The 22,562-nt window shown below is 50.5% G+C and overlaps 2 protein-coding genes across 3 annotated transcripts in view; one reads left to right on the forward strand and one right to left on the reverse strand.

Annotated features, from left to right (window-relative positions):
* The first annotated feature begins 5 nt into the window (after positions 1–5).
* Positions 6–5,620, forward strand: MRM3 (mitochondrial rRNA methyltransferase 3). 2 transcript variants are annotated; one of them, XM_087825981.1, is made up of 4 exons: positions 6–319; positions 563–807; positions 2,752–2,919; positions 4,925–5,620. In XM_087825981.1, the coding sequence occupies exons 1-4, from the start codon at positions 6–8 to the stop codon at positions 5,467–5,469; spliced, it is 1,272 nt and encodes a 423-aa protein (XP_087682107.1). In that variant the 3' UTR covers positions 5,470–5,620. The 2 variants fall into 2 exon arrangements, with proteins under 2 accessions (XP_087682107.1, XP_016057475.2); XM_016201989.2 differs by lacking the exon at positions 6–319 and having other exon boundaries at positions 672–749.
* Positions 5,621–10,000: 4,380 nt separating this feature from the next.
* Positions 10,001–22,562, reverse strand: part of NXN (nucleoredoxin) — a 134,654-nt gene continuing 122,092 nt past the window's right edge. The window contains exons 6-8 of the mRNA XM_087825985.1: positions 17,865–18,044; positions 15,977–16,101; positions 10,001–12,985 (exon numbers count right to left, since the gene is read on the reverse strand). Of these exons, the coding sequence (XP_087682111.1) occupies positions 12,803–12,985; positions 15,977–16,101; positions 17,865–18,044 (488 nt within the window). The 3' untranslated portion in view covers positions 10,001–12,802. The remainder of the gene's footprint in view (positions 12,986–15,976; positions 16,102–17,864; positions 18,045–22,562) is intronic.

A 22,562-nucleotide genomic window follows, 5' to 3' on the forward strand; every position in this document is an offset into this window, starting at 1 on the left:
GGAAGATGGCGATCCTGGTGAAGAGCGCCGGGGGGGCTGCGCGGCCGTTGCTGCCGGTGGTGCAGACTTGGGACCTCGACGCCCGGCGCTGGGTCCGGGCGCTGCGGCGGAGCCCCGTGAAAGTGTTGTTTCCGTCCGGACAGGTGGTGGACCGGAAGCCCGATCCCGGGAAGCAGCCCCGGAAGGCGGCGGCTGCGGCCACTCCGCATGTGCAGCGGCTGAAGCAGCCGCCTCAGGTGCCCCCATCCCAGACGCCAAGCTCTTGGGAAGAGTCGGGGCTTCGCTACGATAAGGCCGTACGCGGGGACAAAAGGCTGAGGTGATGTGTTCCTAAGCCGTGTGGAGTATTCACGTTTCTCTTTCCGCCTCACAGCGGGACCTTAACCTCGTTCCTCCAGTGAGAGGACTTATTCCAGTACCATCCGCTGGTTTTTATTCACCGAGGGAGAACTAGTATCTCCCTCGGAATAAGTTTGCTTCTGTCTCTGCGTATGTTAGAACTAGGTGTATCTCCGTATCTGGGGTGTTTGGTAATTACCAGTGTTTTTGTTTCCACCCACAGCAGTGTAATGACCATAGTTAAGTCCAGGTCATTTCGGGAAAGGGAAGGGAAGATCCTGCTGGAAGGGCGCAGGCTGATCGCAGACGCTCTCAAGGCTGGTGCTGTGCCGAAAGTTTTCTTCTTTAGTCGTCTGGAATACCTAAAGGAGCTGCCCATTGATAAGCTGAAAGGTGTCAGCCTCATTAAGGTGAAGTTTGAGGATATCAAGGAATGGTCCGACCTAGTAACGCCACAAGGAATAATGGGTCAGTGGTTATACAGTGTGTCACTAGAAGTAGAAACCTAGGATTATTTGTTTATACTTGTCTCAGGGTAACAAATTTTATTTAAACCAAAATGTCATTGCCTAACCTTTTCTTAAGATTCCCAGAAAAATAGTTCTCAAATCTTACATAAATGGTGCACCTTATAGTATTTTTAGTGGAACCTGAAGCCAGTTTTTCATCATCATTTGTATTATGGCTCTTTATTCCTCACACCTTACTTTTTTTTAGGTCACTTCTTCAACCTTTAATGTCCAACCAAAAATTAAGAAAATGTTTACCAAAAGATTTAGGCCTCCATTTTCACAAAACCTCTGCCAATGTGGTGATACCTCTCATTGACTCCCTTTTTCTAGAAGCAGGTAGGAGCAGTAAGCTACAATTTATTGCCCTGTTTAGCCCATTGAACAGGAAACCTTGTCTTCATTTGGTTAAGTTTAACTTAAGGTTTTATGTAACTGTGATGTCTGTTAGCACTTAGAAAGCTTTTTCTAAATATGGAAAGACTAAATTCTATATACCCTTTTGACATTGGAGCTATATTTAAGATCTGAGAATTGAATGGTGGTAAGTGTAGAGGTTTCCCTTAAATAGTAAGGGACAGTTGGGGTGGGGGAATTATCTTCAAGATTCGAATGTTTGGTCCAGGGCCCATCATACCAGTTGTGCCTCTTCCCTATAGTGGGCTCACTGTGCAACTATTAGTTGGGAGAGAAAATTCTGGGGACTATTTTGTTTCTGTAACCCAGCAAGTCACAGAGATCTATGCCTCTGTGCTCAGAACTCTCCCCTAGGGTGGGAACTTGGACTATTACAGTTTTCTACCTGGTCTAGCTAACTGTACCCTTATTAGCTACACCTTAATCACTACCTCATGCTACAGTGAAAGTATCGCTCATTTTTACCGTGCTTGCCACTTAGGGCATGTGTGCTAACAGTGGTCAGCCCATCCTGGATTTCTGTAGCCCCTTCATCTCTATGACTGTTTGTGGGATTTCATGGCTTTTAAAAATATATATTATTTAGCATATCCTTATCATGTTTTATGTCAGATTTAAGGAGGAGCATAAAGGGAGAAATAGATAAGATTTAGCACTACCTGTCAGACTTACATCCAGTAACGTAAGTGGGGACTCTGGAAGTTGTGAGCTTTCATCACTTCAACAGTTCAAGTAGAAGTTAAAGATAACTTCTGAGGTTCCCTGCCCAACCGAATGCTCTGGTGGCTTCCTGTGACTCTTAAGTGCAGGATCTTTTTACAATACACACATGCCTGATACCATTCTGTTGCCTTCATTGATAGGGTAGGTACAGGTGTGTGTATGTGTTCTTGGTGTGAACAAACTGGAATAGTTTGTGGGGAGGGCAGTTTGGTAGTTAACATTAATAGTACACACACCTCATTTATTCGTTTCACGTATAGGTGTTTTTCTTAGGGAAGTATTTGGACATATGTATAAAGAGTCATACAGGGATGTTTATTGCAGGGTTGTTTATAATAGGGAAAACTGAAAGAAATCTAAATGTTAGTTGAGGGAGAGTTAAATGTGGTACATTCAAGTTACAAAATAACACGCAGCACTTAAAAGAATAAGCTGGCTTCAAGTGTATTGGCATGGTAAGTTCTCCAAGATGTGCTAAAGAGGTAGGTAGATTAGAGTAATAAAGAGAATGGGTGGGTTTTTTTTTTAAATGTAAAAGCACCTATATATGGGTAGCTGCATGGAACAAGTTCTGAAAGGACAGGATAGACTCCAAGATTGAAAGCAAGTATGCAGGGGATCACTGATGGGACTTTATCTTTTAATTCTTTCAGTCAGAATGCATTCATGTAATTAAGAATATAGGAAGTGATAAGTAAATGAAAAGTCTAATTATTCCCTGTGTCCACATCAGACGAGTGAACTGCCTGTTTTGTTTCCTCAGGGATTTTTGCCAAACCTGACCATGTTAAGATGACATTCCCAGAGACTCAGCTTCGCCATTCACTGCCCTTATTGTTGATTTGTGACAATCTCCGTGACCCTGGGAACCTGGGGACAGTTCTGAGATCTGCTGCTGGGGCAGGCTGCAGCAAAGTATTACTCACCAAAGGTAAGAGTGTGTGTGACTGGGTGGCCATTTGCAAGTAAGCTGGCTCTGGGCAGATATACCTGGATTTGAATCTTCGATCTGTCTGTTATTAGCTACATGTCTGTGGGCAATATTCTGAGTGTCAGCTTCCTCGTCTATAATGTGGGTATGATAACAGAATCTACCTGGTAAGGTTGTTTTGAGGATTGAGTGACATGATGCATATACAGTGCCTGGAACATAGCAATTCAGTAAATGTTGATTATCTTTTAAAATTATTTTGACACCTGCTAGGTTCTTAAAGAAAGAACTTAAAAATCAATCAGGGAAAGTAGATGCCAGTTTTAACACTTGGTTTCAAGTACTTTATTTAATGATCTTGAGTTCCCAAATTGTTGGGTATATGAGACCTTTCTAATTCCTTGACATTCCTAATTCTCTGACATAAATGATTTCAACAGGGTGCAATTATGAAATTTTGATAGGTTTCCCTTAGCCTCAGAAGTCAAACACCCCCCCACACAAATTAGCCTCATTACATTTTTTTTTTCCTGTCTCCTCTTAATAGAAATGGGGATTAGTAAGCTTGGTTCTAAACAGACTTGCCTAACAGTTGGGACAAGCCTTAAGTGCCTATTACAACTTAGGGGGAGGGTGGAAGGGAGAGGATCATTCATCAGAAACACTCAAGTTACCTTCCAATGTAAACTAATATTAGCACCCATTGCTGAGACTTGCCTAAATTGCTCAACTCTTCCCCCAGTCACACGTTGTTGGAGTGCATTTCTCTGCAGCATGAGAGGTAGGTGCTGGGGTTCCATCATCAGTACCCACTTACCTGCCCCATCGGTAAGAGCTATGAGAGCAGGTGTGGTTTTGGAAATGTACCTGTAGAGTCCAAGTGATGTTTTCACAGTGATGCTGGTGCTGGTGTATGAGTGGAAGGGAACCCTTGGTGTGGTGTCCAGTATTGAGGATTCAAGGATGAGGGAGGGAGTCTCATCTTACCCTATGCTCCCCAAGTAGAGGGGACACACTAGACAGCTCTCCTCATGAATCTGGGCACCTCTTTAAAAATAACTTGTAATAAGGAGGCTTGTGCTAACAAGTCAGGGGAGGATGGTAGATTTGTGGTGCCCTGATCCTGATGTCTTTTCCAGCCTGTGGTTCTGAGAAAAGCAAAGTGTCTGCCAGTGCATATAAGTGGCTGGGCCTAGCACATGCCTGTACATAAAAGAGTCCTTTTAGCCTTACTGTAAGAGCAGGTGTGCATGTGAATGACAAGGCTGTTGCCTTGGTTCTCCCTGGATTACTGTAATTGCCTCCAATCTAATTTCCCCATCTTCCCTGCTCCAATCCAGATTCAAATGGGTCTAAAACATAAACCAGATTCTGTCACTGCTTTAAAAATCCTTCAATGTCATTTGTCTTCTAGATAAAATCCTAAACTCCTCATGCCCAGCTTCCTTTAAATTAGTCCTTGCTGCCTCCCATCTTATCTCCCACCACACCTACCTGTCAGTTTTCCTGATCCACCTTAAAGTGCTTGGACTGTGGCACTCTGCCCCCTTCTGTAACTTTGTCCTGTGCCTGGGCCTTTCTCCAACAAGATCCTCCTGTCCTTCAAGATCCAGCTCAGTATCATGTTCTCTGGGGTGTTTTTCTTGATAGTCCCGCTTTGTACAGGGCTTTCAGTTACCCTGTTCGTGCTGCTTCTGTATCATGAGCTCCTTGAGGTTGAGGACTTTAATGCTCTTTGCATCTCCTGGACAATGTCTGGCAGATGTGTATGGTAAGTGTTGAAGGGATGAATGAAATTTGTTTCAGCACTAGCAGGAGTTCCTCCTAGCAGGAAGTCCCTTTGCTGGACAGTGCCATATGGGGGAGGCAGAGCTGCCAGCTATCAAGGCTACAGTAGGACATTTTTTGCTTTATCTCCTGATCCAGAATTAATCTGGTTTACTATTGAGTCCCCTCATCTGGCAAGGTTTGTAATCTTAATTGGATCCTGTCATTTATTTTCTAGGCTGTGTGGATGCCTGGGAGCCCAAAGTGCTGCGGGCAGGTATGGGTGCGCATTTCCAGGTGCCCATCTTCAACAACCTGGACTGGGAAACAGTGCCCAACTACTTGCCTGACGATACCCGGGTCTATGTGGCAGACAACTGTGGCCTTTATGCCCAGGCCCAGATATCTAATAAAGCCAGTGACCATGGCTGGGTCTCTGACCAACAACTCTCGAAGCATCACAAATATGAGGAAGAGGAGGAGGAGGAGGATCTAGAAACTGAAGCCAGTAAAGACTGGCTCCCTGAACTTGAGGTCCAGAGGTATGACTTGGACTGGACAGAGGAACCAGCAGCTGTGGTCATAGGTGGGGAGACCCATGGCGTGAGCCTGGAGTCCCTGCAGTTGGCCGAGAGCACCGGGGGCAAGAGGCTGCTGATCCCTGTGGTGCCTGGTGTGGACAGCCTAAACTCGGCCATGGCTGCCAGCATCCTACTCTTTGAAGGGAAAAGACAACTGCGGTTAAGGGCGGAACACATGAGCAGGGACAGGAGTTACCACTGAGAGGGGACATGGAAGTCATCCATGGTTTGAGGTTGTCTCCAGTTCCTCCTATATTGTTAGGCTGGCAGAGCTGGTAATTGTGGCTTCCCAGCAGGTAGGCATGATGCTGTTGGATGTTTATTGGAAAAATAAAAATGTCCTTGAATTTCTGCTCATTCTCAAAAATAGCAAAGGTCAAAATTCTTCCTGAGAGCCCCCCAATTTTTTATATGTGAAGGCTACCGGTAATGGTATTCAGTTGCTAGCTGTTCTTTCCACTTGACTGTGTCAGTCTTTAAAATTGTTCAGGCCCTGACTCAAATAGCTGTTGTGTATGTTTAACATGATTTCCCCCCATTTCTGGTGAAACAGCTGGTAGAAACAACTTAGTTCATCAAGTGGTATTATACCTTCTTAGCGCCTCTGCAGGTAATCTTTTTGAGGACTCTTTGTTCAGAAAAGGAGGAAACAGCTTTAAAATCTTCCGCTTAATCCTGCGTCTGTCAGGAAAGCTGTACTCTTTTTACTTGCTTCCTGCTGTTAGTCCTACTTTAACACTTTTGGTTAAATGCAATGACTGGAGTTACTTATTTACATTAATCCCCTCTCCTGCACAGAGGAACAGAACTGCTTAGGAAAATGCCAACACTCCTGGTTGCTGTGTGAACAGAGGGCGCCTGTGATGGGAGAGAGGCTGAGGTTCTGAGGATGAGAGCTTGGGACCCTTGGACCCCCAACACTGCAGCAAGACCCTCTCTGTCAAACCCCCAGGGGACAAGGGCAAACTGGATCCTAACCGGGTGCTAGCTGGGGTGTAGCCAAGAACATGAGGGTAAATGTAGATAGTAATCGCTGTGTTTTAATCACTATGGGAAGAGGGTGGGTGAGACTAAAGTATGGGGCCTATTTCATGCAGTGCTTTTGCAACCATAGAGAATATGGTTGGAGTTGAAGACACTAGTAGTGTAGTTTTACTGCATCCCTTCTGTACAGTGGCTCCTGTAATGGTTAGGATTCCTTGGGAGCCCTTCAGCTGCTCATTCCAGGGAAGTTGAGTTGCTGGCATGCCCAAGAGAAACTGATCCTCCTTCCTTCCCCTTTGGCTCCCCCAGGTCCCTGGTTAAACTTCCTTTCAAGAGAAACAAAAGATCAAGTATGACTCATGCCCCGAGTGGCAGGGTAGGATTGCTTTGGCATGTTTGAGGGGAGGGGTTTTTGCAGGAACAATCTGTTTAGCGGTACTCTCCCAGGCTTACCAGAACTGCTGGTCTGGTGCCACCCTCTGGTCTGGGCCTGCCCCACACGAATGTCCCATGCAAGTGGCCCACAGATTGTTTTTAAGACTGGCAGCTTTTAGGAAGTAGATGAGCCCACAAAGGCTGGGCCTAGTCTGCCAGCTTCACAGCCACAATGCCCATCACACCAGCAGGCTAAATCTGGGAGGCAGTCCAGAAAACTACCACTACTATTGACATTTGGTCTCAACACCTTGGAAAAAGTGCTAAAGAAACAAGTCATTAAAAGGAAGCTTGTGCCCAGCATGAAACCAGTCTGCAGCGTCTGTCCCTGGGTTACTCTTCCTGATTGTTACACAATAAAGATCAATGAAAACAAATCCTATCCCTTGTCCTTGCTCAGAAAAACAATAGTGCAAAACAGTATACCTGGTAGTTCTAAGTCTTATCCTGGGTGTGAGATGGAAATGGAATGTATATCGTTTACTTTGTGGTCAGTGCCCTTTATACCATGCCTGGGAGTTCCTTTTGTATTTTTATGGGTATAATTGAACAGAGGGGAGGGCAAGTTTTCCTTTCTTTCAAATGACTGCAAAGGAAGCAAGTGGCGATATTCTTGTTTGTAGACTAATACTGGCAAATTGTTACCTTGAATTCTTCCCAATTTTGAGGCCAACGTTTGTTCTGTCACCATTTCCCCAGGAAATAGCTACTGAGCAGTATATGACAAGCAAAATACTGCTTGGCTGGGCCTGGCTGGTTTGGCTCAGTGGTTAGAGCGTCAGCCTGTGGACTGAAGGGTCCCGGGGTTCTATTCCAGCCAAGGGCATGTACCTCAATTGCAGGCTCGATCCCCAGCTCTGGTCGGGGCACGTGTGGGAGGCAACCAGTCGATGTCTCTCTCTCATCGATGTTTCTCCCTCCCCTTCTCTGAAAAGCAATGGAAAAATATCCTCAGGTGAGGATTAAAACTGCTTTGCTGAAAGCAGCTGTCAAGGTTGGCCAGGGGCTCCTTGCCTTTGTGTGTGAGCGCAGCTGTAACATGGCTTCTGCCACAAGGTGGCAGCCACGCCTCAAAACCATTCCCAACCCTGAGGAGGGTGGGGATTCGTCCTGGGTTGAAGTTGAAGAAAGGATGGAGTGTAAAGCCTCCCTCCACTGCAGGGCGTTTTGCAAGCCATTTGTGCTCAAAGGTGTTGAAGTTGGAGACTCATCCAAACTGTCACTCATTCTCTCGTCGGAATCTGAAGTGTAGGAGGACAGTGGACCAAAAACTAAGGAGAAAATGCATAGACATGGGAAATGGTCACAGCAAAACAGTAAAACTAGCACAACTTTTCCCTTCGAATGCAGCTCTGAGAAAGCAGCTTTGGGCTAATGCTGATGTCCCTGTGCCACACTGGGGACCCACTGCCTTGCCCTGGGCGTGGAGCTTCAGGGCAGGGGGAGCTGAAGCCTTTCCTTCCCCATCACAGCTGCTCCCGCATGAAGGCCCAGAGGATGAACAGACCTTGGGACTGGTTCCACCTGGGACCCACCGCTTGCCCCAGGGCTAACAGCAAACACCAGATGTCACCACCATCCAAGCTGAGCTGCATTTATCTCTTGTCATTCTGCCACCAAAGACTCCCAAAACAGCACCTCAGCCAGGGTTCCCTGGCTAGTGCTGAAAAGCCCTGGCTGCCCCAAGCCTCCTCTGCCGTCCTGCAGGAGCAGACCTGACTGGCTCACCTTTTACATTATTTTTAGGAAACACTCATGTAGACACCTTTAAACTTTAAGATAATACTTTTTTTCTCTTTTCATCAGTTAACACACAAAGGTACTAAGCTACAAGCCAAATTAGTGGATGAGCCAGGACAACTGCTCTGGATGACTTGGTCTCTGAACTAGGTTGCCGTGTTGCACGGGAGCAGCCGGGAGCAGCCGGGAGCAGCTGCGAGCCGAGCTCTCACTGAAGGCCTCCGGAAGCCGGGGCTGCCGCCCAAAGGCCAAGTACGACTGAAAAATCTGAACACGTTACGGATGGTATTTCTGTTCTCAATACATTTGTAAGGAAGAGCTGCTTTTTTCCATTGAAGCCTCATAGTTGGAGAGGGCTATCACCAAAGCTGCTGCTCCCTCAAAATGCAAGAAGGGAACAAAGGCTGGGAGGTGACATGGCTGCAGCAGGGTCCGGCCTCCAAGCCTCCCTTACACCACATACCAACTGACTGCTTCAGACAGAGTGGCTCCTGATTGGTCAGGCACTCCCATACCCTCTGATGTCCAAAGACTTAGTTTATGGCCCTGGTCCTGAGGTCCTGCCTCCTGCTGTATCTGAGTTCTAGCCCTTGTGGGTGACTTATGTGTGAGGCATGAGCACCCACAAATCCAGATTTGAGGCTGTCTCCTTTGGGCCTCTCACTGGCCTGCTGGCCTGGGGACAGAGGCTTTCATTCCTTGGCACATTATTGAATGGAAACCTAGCAGTCCGTCTGAACAAGTCCTACTCAAATTTAACAGCACATTTCCTGCCTTGGGAAGTACTCCAAACACCAAGGGAGTGAGACATACTTATGCCTTGAAAATGAAGCCTATTTATTTCATGCTTTCACTTAGAGGGTGTGTATAGAGCATCCTAATATCCTATTTCCCCCAGTAGGAGAAACCCTAGCCATAGAGCAGACCCAATATAAAATTTCCCTACATACAAACTTTGTTTCTTGGGAAATATTTCACCCTTTGCACATGAACCATTAGTGCCATAATGAAGCTAATAACAGCCATTTGTCCCCAAAGAATTTTCCCTGGAGCAGCCTTCCTGGAGGAAAGCAGGGGGTGTTTCGCCCCTGTCGGTATCAGCAAAGAGGGACTGGGGCTCAGTGCTCACTTCAGCAGAGCTGCTTCAGAGGGAATCTGAAAGCTCCGCCTGAGCCTGGGCCTCTGTCAGTCCTTGGTTCACGAAGAGGCACCCTGAGAAAAGCTGCAGAGGGCGCTGCTGAGCCTCCCCGCAATCTACTGCGGTGGCACCTCTGTCCTATGAGGCAAGCATGGGCCTGCCCAGACTAACCAGGGCAAATGACGGAACAGAATGTGTGCACACCCTGGTGACCAGAGGGGCACGGACCAGACACTCGCTCAGGTTCCCCAGCGCTGTAATTCGAGTGTACAGCCTTTCCTCACGCGCACGCACACGTGTGGTTTTCTCCCTCAGGTGACAGAGCAATAGCTTCTTAGATCTGGCAGATCTGTCCCTGGACCATACCCTACTATGTCATCACATCATTGCAGAATTCATTTTGCTGCCCCGGAAAAAGGTGGCAGGAGGAGAGAACAGCTTTTCAGTGTCTTTAATTAGGCAACAGGAAAAAACAAAGTCTGGCTGAAAATTACCACTTGAAGCTTGGCTGATGCCAAAAAAGCGGTACTGGCTCCCTGTGCTTGGGTAAGTGAGTGCCACTGATTTCAAGGACCCACGTGTAGGAGCTGCAAAGGTTTTTAGTTGCCCTCTGGCATCTGCAGCTGCCCATTGTAATACAGCCCCCAACAAGCAGATCTTTATTGATGGGGACAGGTAAAAAAAAAAAAAATCTCATCTCTGTTGTGAAAACTGGTAGACTCAATCTGGAAGTCATTGTGGTGAACACAAATCTGGAACCCCAGGGTGGCATTTTTACAACCACCATCCTGCCTCAAGCTGCAGGGCATGGTTTCCTTAGCTGCTGTCGGAAACCCTTGAATATGCGACAGCTGGTGTTTTAACCTGCTTCCAATTAGCGACAAGAATTTTAAGGTATTTTGGAGGTGCTTAGTGGAAATTAAGAAGCCACCCACTTCGTCTGCACCAATAACCTTTAAGATCTCTTGCGCTATCAAGACAGGGAGATTTCACTGGCACTGGCCAAGCGCTCCTCCCCCAGCATTTCCCCCAGAGCCCGCCATTATATAAACCAAATGCACCTTTTTAGTGAAGCTTCCTACTGATCTTAACCTGCACACCCACTCTCAAAGGGGAGTTCTGGCGTCAACGAGCCAGTTGACATTAGTGGCAGGTAGTTCAGTAAGCCCTGTAATAGCCAAAGAAGGACCACAGATGACCTAATTTTTCGGCTACAAAGACAGGGACTCCTCACTGGACTTTGTTTCTTCCACCCCAGAAGATAAGTGGCTGCTACAAGGCCACCTTTCCTCCAAGGCCATCATGATACAGGGTACAGACAGAAATCCTGCCCATCTTCCAAGCGAGATGCACCTCAACTTGTCCATACCCCCAATTCACCCTCCAGAGAAGCCCCAGCCCTAAGATAGAGCTAGGTTTGATGGTCTCCAACTATTGCTCCATTCATCACATGGAGACACATGCAGGGTTCCTTGTTTCCCCACCTGGACTTCAGCTTTAGGGCACCTGCTCCCCAGTTGGGAGGGAATGAAGATGTGTGTCCACAGGATGTCTCATCTGAGAATCCACTGCCTGCAAGGGCGAGTAGAACTGGGAGGGATGGCAGCCAGACCTCCAGCAAGGATCTGCCTCTGGCGCTCTAATCTGAACGAGCTTGCCGGCTTCTGGAGGATTTGACAGATGACCGCGTTAGATCTCCGGGTTCTTGACAATTCTGACACATAGCTACCAGGTACCCAATGAAAGTCGAGAGGATCGCCTATGTCCCATCCCCCGCTGCCCACCTCCTGAGAGAGCACAGCACCACAAGAGAAAAGATTTTTGTTATTAAGGACAGGAGCGGCCAAATGGTTGATAATGCCCAGAGATGCCTGCTTTATTTCTCACTAGGTGACTGCATTTCAGGCTGGTGACATCAAGTAACAGTCTAATCCCACTAACTTTGTACCTCTGAACTACAAATCCACAATCCAATTCGGCAAGGAGCGACGGTGTTACAGCTAATTGGGGGCTGGGTTTTCCAAATAAATGGTCTTGGCTGGCAGAGTGCTGTGAGTGGAGCCAAGGGGAAGGCCTGGGATTGCTTTAAAGACCCTGACATCTGGTGAAGCGAGGCTAAAACCCTGCAAGTCCCCAGGCAAAGCCGTCTATCCCAAATCCTAGAACACAGATGTTACTCTTTCTGTGGTGAGTTCAGCCCAAATAAGGAGAGGCCAAGCTGCCAGGGCCTAGCAAAGTGGATCCCAGGCCTACTCTTCATCAGCGTGTCCTCTGCCCTCACTCCCACCCTAGGGTGCAGCTCTTCCTGCAGGTTTTTAGGGAAAAGCTAGGCTTCTGGTAATTTGTCTCTTTTTAGTTCTGCTCTGAAAAGAAAAGGGAATGGCAGGGGTGGGCACAGGCACCTTGGCAGAGCTCCAGTGGTCCCAGGCCCAGGGCTGCACTGAGTCAGAGGTCAGCACGGCGAGGCAGTGCTCCTCTAAGAACCAGGGCCAAGTGCATCTTCTTGGGAAGATGTCCACGGGTAAGAATTTATTAACAAAATTCCAAGCTGGTAGGGGCTGTTCATATGAGAAGGCAGAAACTTAGAGGTCAAGATCAAGGAAGAGAGATAAGGGAGGAATGAACTCTTATCCCATGGTAGGAGTTCAAAGTAAGCAACTACAATATGAATCATTCCTGTAGCTTTTTTTTTTTTTTCTCACCAGAAAAGAACACAAGCTTCCTTTGAGATCTGAGATCCCCTGCCCAAGAACCAACTGACAAGCTACTCAGACCAAGACAGACTAAAGTCACCTAGAAAGGGCCTTCTCACCAGAAGCTCTAAGCTGAGGCCTAATGAGGCGGCCGCCCTGTCCTTGCCCCGCCTGTGTCACTGAACCGTGAGCCAGAGCACCATGCGCTGTCCCTTCACGCTCACTCGGCAGGACACCTGGCAAATACTTCACCAAGTGCTGGTGACAGACAGTGACACAGCTCCAGCTCTGGCCCGGTTACGGCAGCCCCGTGAATCCCAAGCAGAGTCTCCAAACACGGTGGGTTCTTCTGCTGCTGAGAGGATGCGCGCCCTAGGGCGCTGGCTGAGGAGTTAATGCAGAAAACAAGGCACCACAGGGAGGTTGGACACTTGGGTTGTGTGATTCAGGACACGCTGGAAAAGTCCATGGGTGGAGGGGAGGGAGGGGAGGAGGAGGAGGAGGAGACTGAGTTTTAAATAACGTCTCGTGAGGCCGGAGCCCCACTAGATGGGCTCTGGTTTAAGCTTTTCTGCTAGGAAGTCATTCACAAAGGCCTCCACGATGGCAGGGGTGATCTCCTCCACGTCCATCACGTACTTGGCCCGGGCCGACATGTCCAATATGGTGAGCAAAGGGGCAGCCTCGGGCAGGTTGGTGTAATCTCGCAGGGAGTCAGTCATGTCATCCTGGAAGTCACCAGAAGGGACAGAGAACCGTAAGTTTTCAAGAAAGAGTAGCGAGACCCCTGGCCCAGGTTCCCCAGATGGCATGGAATGGACTCACTCCATCGTCACCCTGAAAAGCGGGCCCCCTCCAGGAAAGATGGGCTTTCACAATGGGGAGCAGTGGAGCCTGACCCTGCCTTGCAGAGGGGGAGGCTGGTTCCGAAAATTCTCTCTGCATCACCCCAAATCCCAGGCAAGTCTTTCTTTATTAGCATGAAAGCAACTTTCACACACCCTCTGCTTTGCAAAAATGTGATGTCCTTTGATTACTTACTTTTGCAATCAACTCGATCATTTGCAGCTCCGCTGTGGATTACCTGAGGCCAATCCGGACTTCAGCTTTGAATGTGTTTCAACAGAACTGCCCCCACCCCACCCTGCGGTTTCAGGAGGTGAGCATCGCAGAACCGGATGGGAAGACAGGGCTACAGAAATACTACTGAAGTTTACACAGGTTGCTGCATTTATCTGAGCAAGAAGCTAGACCTCTTTCACATATTCCTAGTGATTGTCCCAGAGAATTTCCCTAATACCAGATGTAGCTTTATTAAGTACAAAGGCAAACATGGAAATCCTAAGACAAGGAGAAAGCTTTGTAAGAGACCGATCATTTGGGATTACGTTTTATGCTGTTGACCCTCATTTAGCAGGTAACAGAAAATTGTCTCATTATAAAATGTACAGTATGCTAAACCGAAGAAAAGACTTGCGTCACCCTGCCAAGAAAGGGCATGGGGTATTCCTGGCCTTAAATGCTGGTGAGCAAGAGGCGTGAAAATTACAGCTCACCGGTTTCTGAAACAAACAAACAAAAATTCCTTCCTCAAAGGGCAAATCTTTAGGAAGATTATTGGTAATCGTCTTTTCCCCCCACCCCAGAAACAACATGTACTTCCCAGCACTGCTGGTGATTCAGTATCTCTGGCACTGTTTACCCAATCCAGGCCCTCTGTATGGGTAAATAAACAGTCTTCATGATAAACAGAAGGGAGACACCTGGACAAATGCTGTACATCCAATTCCCATTGCATCCCCTCCCCTCTCCCTCTGAGCAAACCACAGGGAGATGAATTTTAATGTCTATTAAGGCTTCAGAAGATATGACTTCTGCCTCCCTGAGTGGACAGGATGGAGACAAACACGGGTCCTCCTTAGCCCTGGGTGGGATGTGAGGGGGCTGGAGTCCTGAGCTCAGAGGTGCTCGGTCAATGCCTGGTGTTCCAGCGCCCTGTGCCCAGCCTCATTCCACAATGCCTTGCTTCTGAGCACGAGGGCAGAGAACTGAACCAGGAGAGTTGCCAAGGCCAGGAGCTTAGGTGAAACACACAGGAAGGGTGGGGCAGCCAGGCAGGGAACTGGAGCAGTGGATGTCCAAGCTCCTCTGTCCAACTCTCGGCATCCTTCCCTGCTAGACCACAAGGACTAAAGGAGCAGGGCACTGATCTGCAGTCACACCAACCTCACGCTCACTCCTCTCTCTGCTGTCTACAGAATGTGTGACTTTGGCAAGTCACTTCTCTGAGCCCAGGTCTCCTGCCCTGTAAAATGGGTTTAGTAAAAGTTCACATGGGGCTAGGTGAGGCGTGAGAGCCAGCCAGCACTCAGCCCCACCGACCAGACTGGAGCAGTCTCACCCTCTGCAAGCCTCGCTCTCCTCATCTGTGAAACAGTAATGATTATATCCCAGCCAGAGAGGTGGGGACAAATGGGATAGTGCAGGGGAAGCACTTGGCTTGGTGCCTGGTACTTAGAAAACCCACAAATGCTCCTTTTTCAGCCACATTTCTACATCAGTTACAGGAACCCTCCAGCCCCACCCCCAGCCCAGCCAGCCCTTTCTGTTCTGTACCCATCTTTTCTCTCACAGCCATATGAAAGGGGTTAGAGTTTAATAAATTCAGAGTAGCCTCCATTTGTGCTTTGTGTGGAGTGGGCTTGTGTAGCCTCAAGGAAGGGCCCTGTGAACCTTTGTTCCCTCCACCCAGCGACCCAGCAGGGTGACTTCAGCGGCCTGCAAGGGGCCCAGCAGGGCTTAGCAGGGGAGACTATCAAGGAGGTGATGAATGGGTGCTGGCTCAGGGTGTCTGGCCGCCGCTGCCTCTCGGGATCCAAACACAGTGTGACATGAGCATGGGGGCTCTAACCAACTGGAGGTACAGATGGGTGGAAGGAGGACAGGGGGGCTTCAAAAAGTGTGGCTGTCAATAATGGGCTTAAAGCCAGTGCCTGGCTGGGTGGGGGAAGTGGGGGAGCATGCACGGAGGGTGGCTCCTGGGGGTGGGAACCAAGGTAGGGAGCCTGCACAGACCTCGGCCATCTGGCGGAGATTCCCACTCAACAGGATGGAGCCTCCTACACCTTGACCTTGGGGGAGGCAGACACCTGCTGGAGGCCCCGCCCTCTCACCCTGTGAAAGTCCTCTGCTCCGCCCAGCCCAGCATCCTGGGACAGGCCTTGCGTGAATGACAGGGACGTCGGCAGTTTCCCACCTTAGCCCTCTCCTGGGCCTGGCCAGGGAACCACAGGCAGAGTCGTGGCCCCAGCGCAATCCCTGTAACAGGAAGAGCCCGCCTGGCGGGCCAGCGAGGAGGGACTAACCCAGCAGACACTCTGTAAAGGCTCTGGTTTGGATCCAACCCCAAGGGAGTGAGTGCTGACCGCGATCTCGGTGGCTGCCACTCTGCCCAGAAGCCTGGGAGACATGTGCGGGGCACTGTCCTGTGTGTGGGGGGAGCCATCCCGCTGCTCTGAGGCCACAGAGAGAGGACAATGGAAGGAGGAAGCCGCAAAGGCAGGAAATGGTTCTCCATGACTCACTTTTTCACGCCACATTTGTCTGTGGGCTCTTCCAGAAACACAGTCACCCCAGACCCCAAGGCCCCCTTTAATATCCCCAAAAGCCCATCACTCATGTTCGAAGCCTGCCCCTGGTCTGGCCCAGGCGACACTCACCTCCCCCGCCACAAAGAACAGAAGCGGAGCCTCCTCCTCTTTGGCTTTGTACTTGGAGATGATCTTCTCCGCTATCGGCTGGATCAGCTGCTTGGCCGCCTCGGACTCCCCGTCATCCTCAGAATCTGGGGTGGAGAGAAAGCCATGAAGCACGCGGGCTGGTCCGCGAGCGGTGCCCCCTGCGGGCGCCCGCATCCGGGGCCTGGACGCCCATCCGGGCAGCCCCTGAAGGAAGGAGAGCTTCCCTGGGACACGGGCCTTGCCTCCTGGGTGCACGAGGGTGGGCCTCACGTACTCACTGGCTCACACAGTGCTCTCCTGCACCACGCTCCCGGGAACAACTCACCTCACTGAGCAGCACTGACGCCCCAAGCAAACGTGATCCTTTTCACTATACTCTTCACAAATCCTTGAAAGCTAAGCTTCCCCTAAGCCAGGACCTGAGGTCCCGGGTAGATTTTCTCACAATCACAGAACGAGATGCCATGACCTCGGATCACTGATGAAAATGGCAGAGGTGGAGGTGGTGGTGGGTAGGACTGTAGTCTGGTCAGCAGCTCTGGTGGCCATGGGGACGCACAGCTAACAGCCAGGCTCACCTGGGAGGGGACAGGCTGCTGCCTGGAGACCACCCAACCAGGTTCCCCAGAGCCCTCTATGGGGCATCCCTTGCCTCCACGAGCAGCCACACCCTGGGGGCCCCAGGGCTCACTCTGCTGAACGCTGTAACTGAGAACAAGAGTGACATCCCTGAGCTGCAGAGCTGGGGGCAGGGGGACCAGGTGCTAGCAGACAACTTTCACCCGGAAATGCCACACCACTCAACAGGCCTGCAGCATGCAGATTCTGTGGGACACACTAGATCCATATCTAATTAGCTCCCATGGTGCTGGGAACTCGCTTTGCTTCTCCAGGACTCTGTTTCCACATCTGCAGATGGCCAGTGATTTCCCAGTTGTCCCTCAGTTCAGAATTGTTTCCCATCCCCCAAGACAAAGGTGTGGGAGCCTGTAGCAGGCAGGAAAACCCCAAGGCCATCTTTCCCCAGGCAGCCTCTGTCCTCTAAGCACAGGACGAAGCTGCAAGTCAGTTCGCTTAAGAATCCCCTATGTCTGCAGATTGCCCCCCTTCCCTAGGGGTCTCCAAACCAGACCTCCAGAGAACAGGAGGATATTGCACATACTCCCAAGCTCGCCTCACTGAAGTGGGTATGGCAGCATCTCAGCCATGCTCCTGGTACCCAAAATTATTCTGCACTGGAGCTGAGCAACAAGTTCCAAGGTAGAGGGTAAGGCTGATCTTGGGCAGCAGATGCTCTGTTTGCAGAAAGAATCAGTCATCCCATGGGGCTGCAGGGAGCCAAGGGTAAATTTTCCTGTGCCCTCCTGCCTCTCACAGCAGTCACCCACGGAGCGCCAGAGTGAGCCAGCCATGGGAGATTAGGGGGGGCAGTTGGCCACAGAGGTGCCACCTGAGGCTGGGAGGGCTCCAGCAGCCCCCAGCCAGATGGTTTGAACACAGGTGATCAGCAGAAGCAGCCCGGGGTGAGCCTGAGCCCAAGGGGCCCAGCCCCTGCAGCTGCTGTGGTGCAGCCCCGCCTCCTTCCAACAATGGGTCTGTTCATGGGGGCCCAGGGCATCTCCTGCCTGACCTATTCTTCCCAGCTGGCAGTTGGGAGCAGCTAGGAAGGAAAGCACAGCAGTAGCTCCCAGAACACCTCCTACAGGGGGAGAGCCATGAATAAATCATTGGGGTCAAAGGCAAGGCTGCCGAGAGAGAGACAAAGGCCCAGGCTCCGCATTGTTTGGTGACAGAAAGAAGTGTAGGGACAGACATGCCCCATGAGGTCTGTCCTGCCCCTCCCCCGCCCACCCCTCCCGCTCCATACCGACAAAAAGGACGAGGCAGGGGCCCTCGTTGAGCTGCACGGCGTTGGAGTCGGACAGCTCCAGCACGGGCTTGGGGTGCCACGGGAACTCCCTGCAGTCCTCGTCATTCAGCACCTCCACCCGCCCCTGCCGCGTGATCACCTCCCCCTGCGGGTCCAGCACGATGAGGGTGGGGATGCCTGCAACAGAGAGAGAGCTCACTTGGCCGCAGGCCCCGGCAGGAGGAGTCAGCTCCCAATCAGAGTTCCCAGGAGGACTCGGGACAAGGTATAGGCTCAGGATTAACAGCAGGAAAGCCTCGGGACGGAATCAGGCTCAGCCGCTGAACAGCCGCAGAGCTCCGCTGGGTCTGCATACACCTTCTCCATGGGACCCCCGGCAAGTCCCTTCACCACTCTGGGCCATGTGGTGGATGCCCTGCAGTTCCCACCTTATCCCACTATGTAAAGGTCAATGAGTTGTGTATTTAAAAAACTTCACACGGGGTCTTGGCACATGGAAGCAGTGGATACATCTTTAACCAATCCCAAAAAGCAGGAAACTGCCCCCACCTGCCAGGAGCCTCAACCTAACTGATGGTGTAAAAAGACACCCCCAGGCAGCGTTCAGACGCACAAACCAACACAAATCAACCATGCCACGGAGTCCACACAAGGGGGGGTGTGTCACGGAGGAGCCTGGGGCAGGAGAGGCAGCAGAACAGGAGGAAGACAGCTGGCTGCCAACAAGCCAGGGGCCTCCCACCCCCAACTCCAGCCCTGCTGCCTGGGAAGGTTCCAATACCAGCTCTGAGGGGAACAGCACGCTGATGGCAACAATGCAGCCCTCACGTTAGAGTCCTGGGCTGGGGTATGAAATGCAACACAAAGCTCCCCACCCCCTCCACCCCCACCATAAAGCTGCAAATGAAAAACCAGAGCAACCCCACCCTGGGTTACAGCTGCATTGGGGTTTTCCACCTCCCTGCTCTTTACACCACTCGCTGCTTCTCCCCAAACCAAGGCCACCCCCGGCTGACCACACCCCATGGCATCAGCCTCAACCTTTTGGGGACACTTGCCTCCCCATCCCCACCTCACACTAACCAGCCCCCATCTTCTGGAGCTGACCAGAGCTTTAATTGTACAAGGGCAAGTGAAAGCCAGAGCAATTTAATATTTATAGATTCCAATGCATTGTGTCGGTAATTTGCTCCACTGACATTTTACTTCTCCATGGGGAGTACGCTGAGGTACCAGAAATGTGGCCTTGGTGTTTTCTACCTTCCACGGCAGTCGGTGCCACGGGCATGTGGTGGTGGGCCGGTCTTCAAAAGGAGTAAACGGATCCACTGTGCTCTCACCTATTAGAAGTGGCTGGGCGTGTTAGGGGACAGGCCCCGAGAGAAACGGGCCCTGGGGGACAGCCATTCTCAGGGACCCTGGGGGACAGCCATTCTCAGGGCAGCGCAGCCGTTCTCACGGGGCTTTAAGGTGCGTTCCGAGCTGTCCAGGCCTCTGGGGAAGCTGTGTGTTGGAGCACAAGACGCTTGGGCGTTTCCAGCCTCATCCTCACAGCCACACATTATTCCCTAGAGGCCTGGGTTTGCCTCCATCCCTGAGCACTGGGCTGGGCTCTGAGTCAGCAGCTTTACCGGAGGCTGGGGCTGCAGAGGGGTGCCTCCCATCGCCATGCCCGATCTCAAAAATGCTTTGGCAAAAGTTCTTTAATCAGAGAATCAGTGTATTTCTTAAATTGGGCAATTACAAGTGTTGGGTTAAACCGGGGCCTGCCCACTGCTATGATTAGACACAGCAGCCGGCCTGACGTAGGATGTTGAGTTGGTCTGTGGAGGGTAAACAGGCACAGAGGACAGAAGAGGGAGGAAAAATAAAATCTGAAGGCAAAGAAGTCCACTTCTACCAGGCCAGTGTGGCTCAGCATCCTCCCATGCATCAAGAGGCAGCCCGTTCAATTCCCGGTCAGGGCACATGCCAGGGTTGTGGGCTTGATCCCCAGTGGGGATGTGCAGGAGGCAGCCGATTGGTGTTTCTCTCTCACTGATGTTTCTCTCTCTCACCCTAAAAATCAATAAAAATGTATTCTTTTTAAAAAAAGAAGTCCACTTCCTGGTTTGGTGCCTCAGTTTCTCCATGGGACTACTCTAAAGGGCCTACTTTGTTATCATGGGGGCAGCTTCTCTCAAGTCCATGCCTGTGGGGACCAGGATGACCAGAGCCCCCAGTTGGCTGATTCCAAGAAGGAACAGCTCCACTGGGCCTTGGATCTCCCCACCTCTTCCCCATGATTATGGGAAAGCAGGTCACACTTGTATTTAAGCATTGAAGTCCAAGTATAAAAGCCCAAGATAACAAGGTGCATGCAACTATAACCACAATCAGATTTCAACCCAGAGAAGTCCATTTCTAGCACATGGACGGGTAAAGAATCTAAGTGCACTATGCCAGGCCCCCTTCCCATCACCAGATCTTGGTTAGCTTAGCTCGAGAGCCCCAAGTGCGTGCTTTCCTCCAGGATGAACAAGCAGGCAGGAGCGGGGAAGCTGGCATCTCCCGTGATCTGCTCTGTGTGAGGCTCGACAGACACTCCTACCCAGCTCAGTCCTCAATCTTCATAGCAGATGGTTGCGAAAAGTATGGTTATCTACCCAAGGTCATCCGGCCAGTAAGTAGTCAAGCTGGGACAGGAACCCTGGACTGCCTGTTGTAAAAGCAGCTGCTCTTTCTGCCGGGCCACCAGATGGTGGAGGAGCTGTCACAGAGGCCCCTGCATCCACAGGTTGCAGCTCCACCCACCTCCCTCTCCCCTCCTCCCCAGGGTTGCAGGGAAGGAGGCTGAGACTACAATCACTTCTTCCTTTCCTCCCCATCACAAATTCCCCGTGCCCCCTTTCCTTGAAGCAGAGACTTCTAAGGAGAAATTAGGGCAAAGCCTCTAATGGGAAATTTAAAGGGAATGAAACATTTCTAATCGATGCCTTTATACGAAATAACTTCCACACCAGCAAGGGGCTTCTCTGGGGGGAATGAAAAGGAACAGCTCATCTCTGCTTTGCTTAAACTTAACGTTTCCCAGCTGGGATGGTTGCGGGGAAAGCATAGCTAGAATTCTAAGGAAGATCAGGGGAAGTCCCTTAACTCCTCGGAGTCTCATTTCCCCAGCCGTCGAACGGGGGTAGTGATCGTTCCCTATCTTACTTGGTTGTTGTGAGGAATCAATAAGATGACAAGTATAAAATGCTTTTGAGCAGAGTATCTGATATACAGTAAGTGAGCCATAAATATTAGGTCTTGATATAAATAAGTTCATCACGATTCTTTATCATCCCTAAGCTGACTACCTGGCTCATGGGAAGGCGAGGTACAGAGGCTGGTACCTCGCCCCAGGGGGACAGAGAAACCCCTATGCTGGCTGGAGGGGGGCGGCTAAAGAAACAGGAGACAGAGACAGTGTCGCCCCCACAGCAAAGGTTCCAGGAACCGTGTGCGGTCTGCCTGGAGTTGGCGTCTTTTACTTGCACCTTCCTAAGCTTAACTTCGGGGCGCAGAGCATATACTCTGCACCCCTAGGGAGGGCTTCGGCCCCAAGGCCCCTGCTCTGGGGAGCTGTGCTGGACCACGAGCAGTGCCCAAGAATCACCCTGACCATCTCCCTCCAAACCCAGAGGAGAAAGAACGAGGCCCAAGGAGCCCTTCCAAACCGTTTCCTCCTGGGAGGAGCCTCTTTGTGTTTCAAACAATCTCAACACCGCCCTGGCTGGTTTGGCTCAGTGGTTAGAGCGTCTTCCTGCAGACTGAAGGGTCCCGGGTTCGATTCTGGCCAAGGGCATGTTCCTCGGTTGCAGGCTCGATCCCCACCACAGACGGGGCACGTGTGGAGGCAACTAATCAATGTGTCTCTCTCACATTGGTGTTTCTCTCTCTCGCTCTCTCAAAAGCAATGGAAAATATCCTTGGGTGAAGATAAAATAAAAATCTCAAAGCCACATGTACGGGGACTATCCCATCATTTAGTTTGGTTGCTTTTCTACTGCCAAGGAAAGAGGGGGTTCTAAAGGCAGTAGCAGCGGTTGGGGCATCTGGGGCACAGAAGCCAGGCAGGTTGCAGCCCAGAGAGCTTTCTTTCTGTTTCTAGGTGGCAGCACGATCTGAGGGGGCTGCGAGGAATCACTCAAAGAGCGCTGGGAGCGGGGAAGGGAAATGGGAGGAACGCAGACCCTGGGACAGGAAGAGCAGGTTAGGGTACGTGGGTGGGGTCAAATACTGTGTGACCATGGAAATGGTCATTGTGAAGACTGTGGCAAGATGGAAACTGTTTGTAATATGCTGTTACATAGAAAATATGGAATACACAATGCTACGTGAACAGTGACAAGTAGGGACAAGTATGCATGTGGACAGAGACTAAAAGGGACTCGGAAAGTGAAAACAGTTGTGCTGGTGAGGCAGGAATGTGGGTAAGTAGACATGTCTGAGTTTCCTTAAATGGTGCTATGATAAATGTATCAACATAAAATAAAAACCAAACAAGACCCAAAGGGCAGTTGGGGTGGGGTGGGGGCGACAATGCCGATTCTATCCCTCCCTGGCTCCCCTAAAACTTGCCTTGCTTAGAGCGCTAAGGAGGGACGAAGGCAGCTGGCTTGTATGGTGGAGCGGAAAGGACCCAAGGGAGCTCAACGGGGTGGGTCTGGGCCT

Source organism: Miniopterus natalensis, chromosome 17 (genome assembly GCF_054644295.1).
Source record: "Miniopterus natalensis isolate mMinNat1 chromosome 17, mMinNat1.hap1, whole genome shotgun sequence".
Lineage (NCBI taxonomy): Eukaryota > Metazoa > Chordata > Mammalia > Chiroptera > Miniopteridae > Miniopterus > Miniopterus natalensis.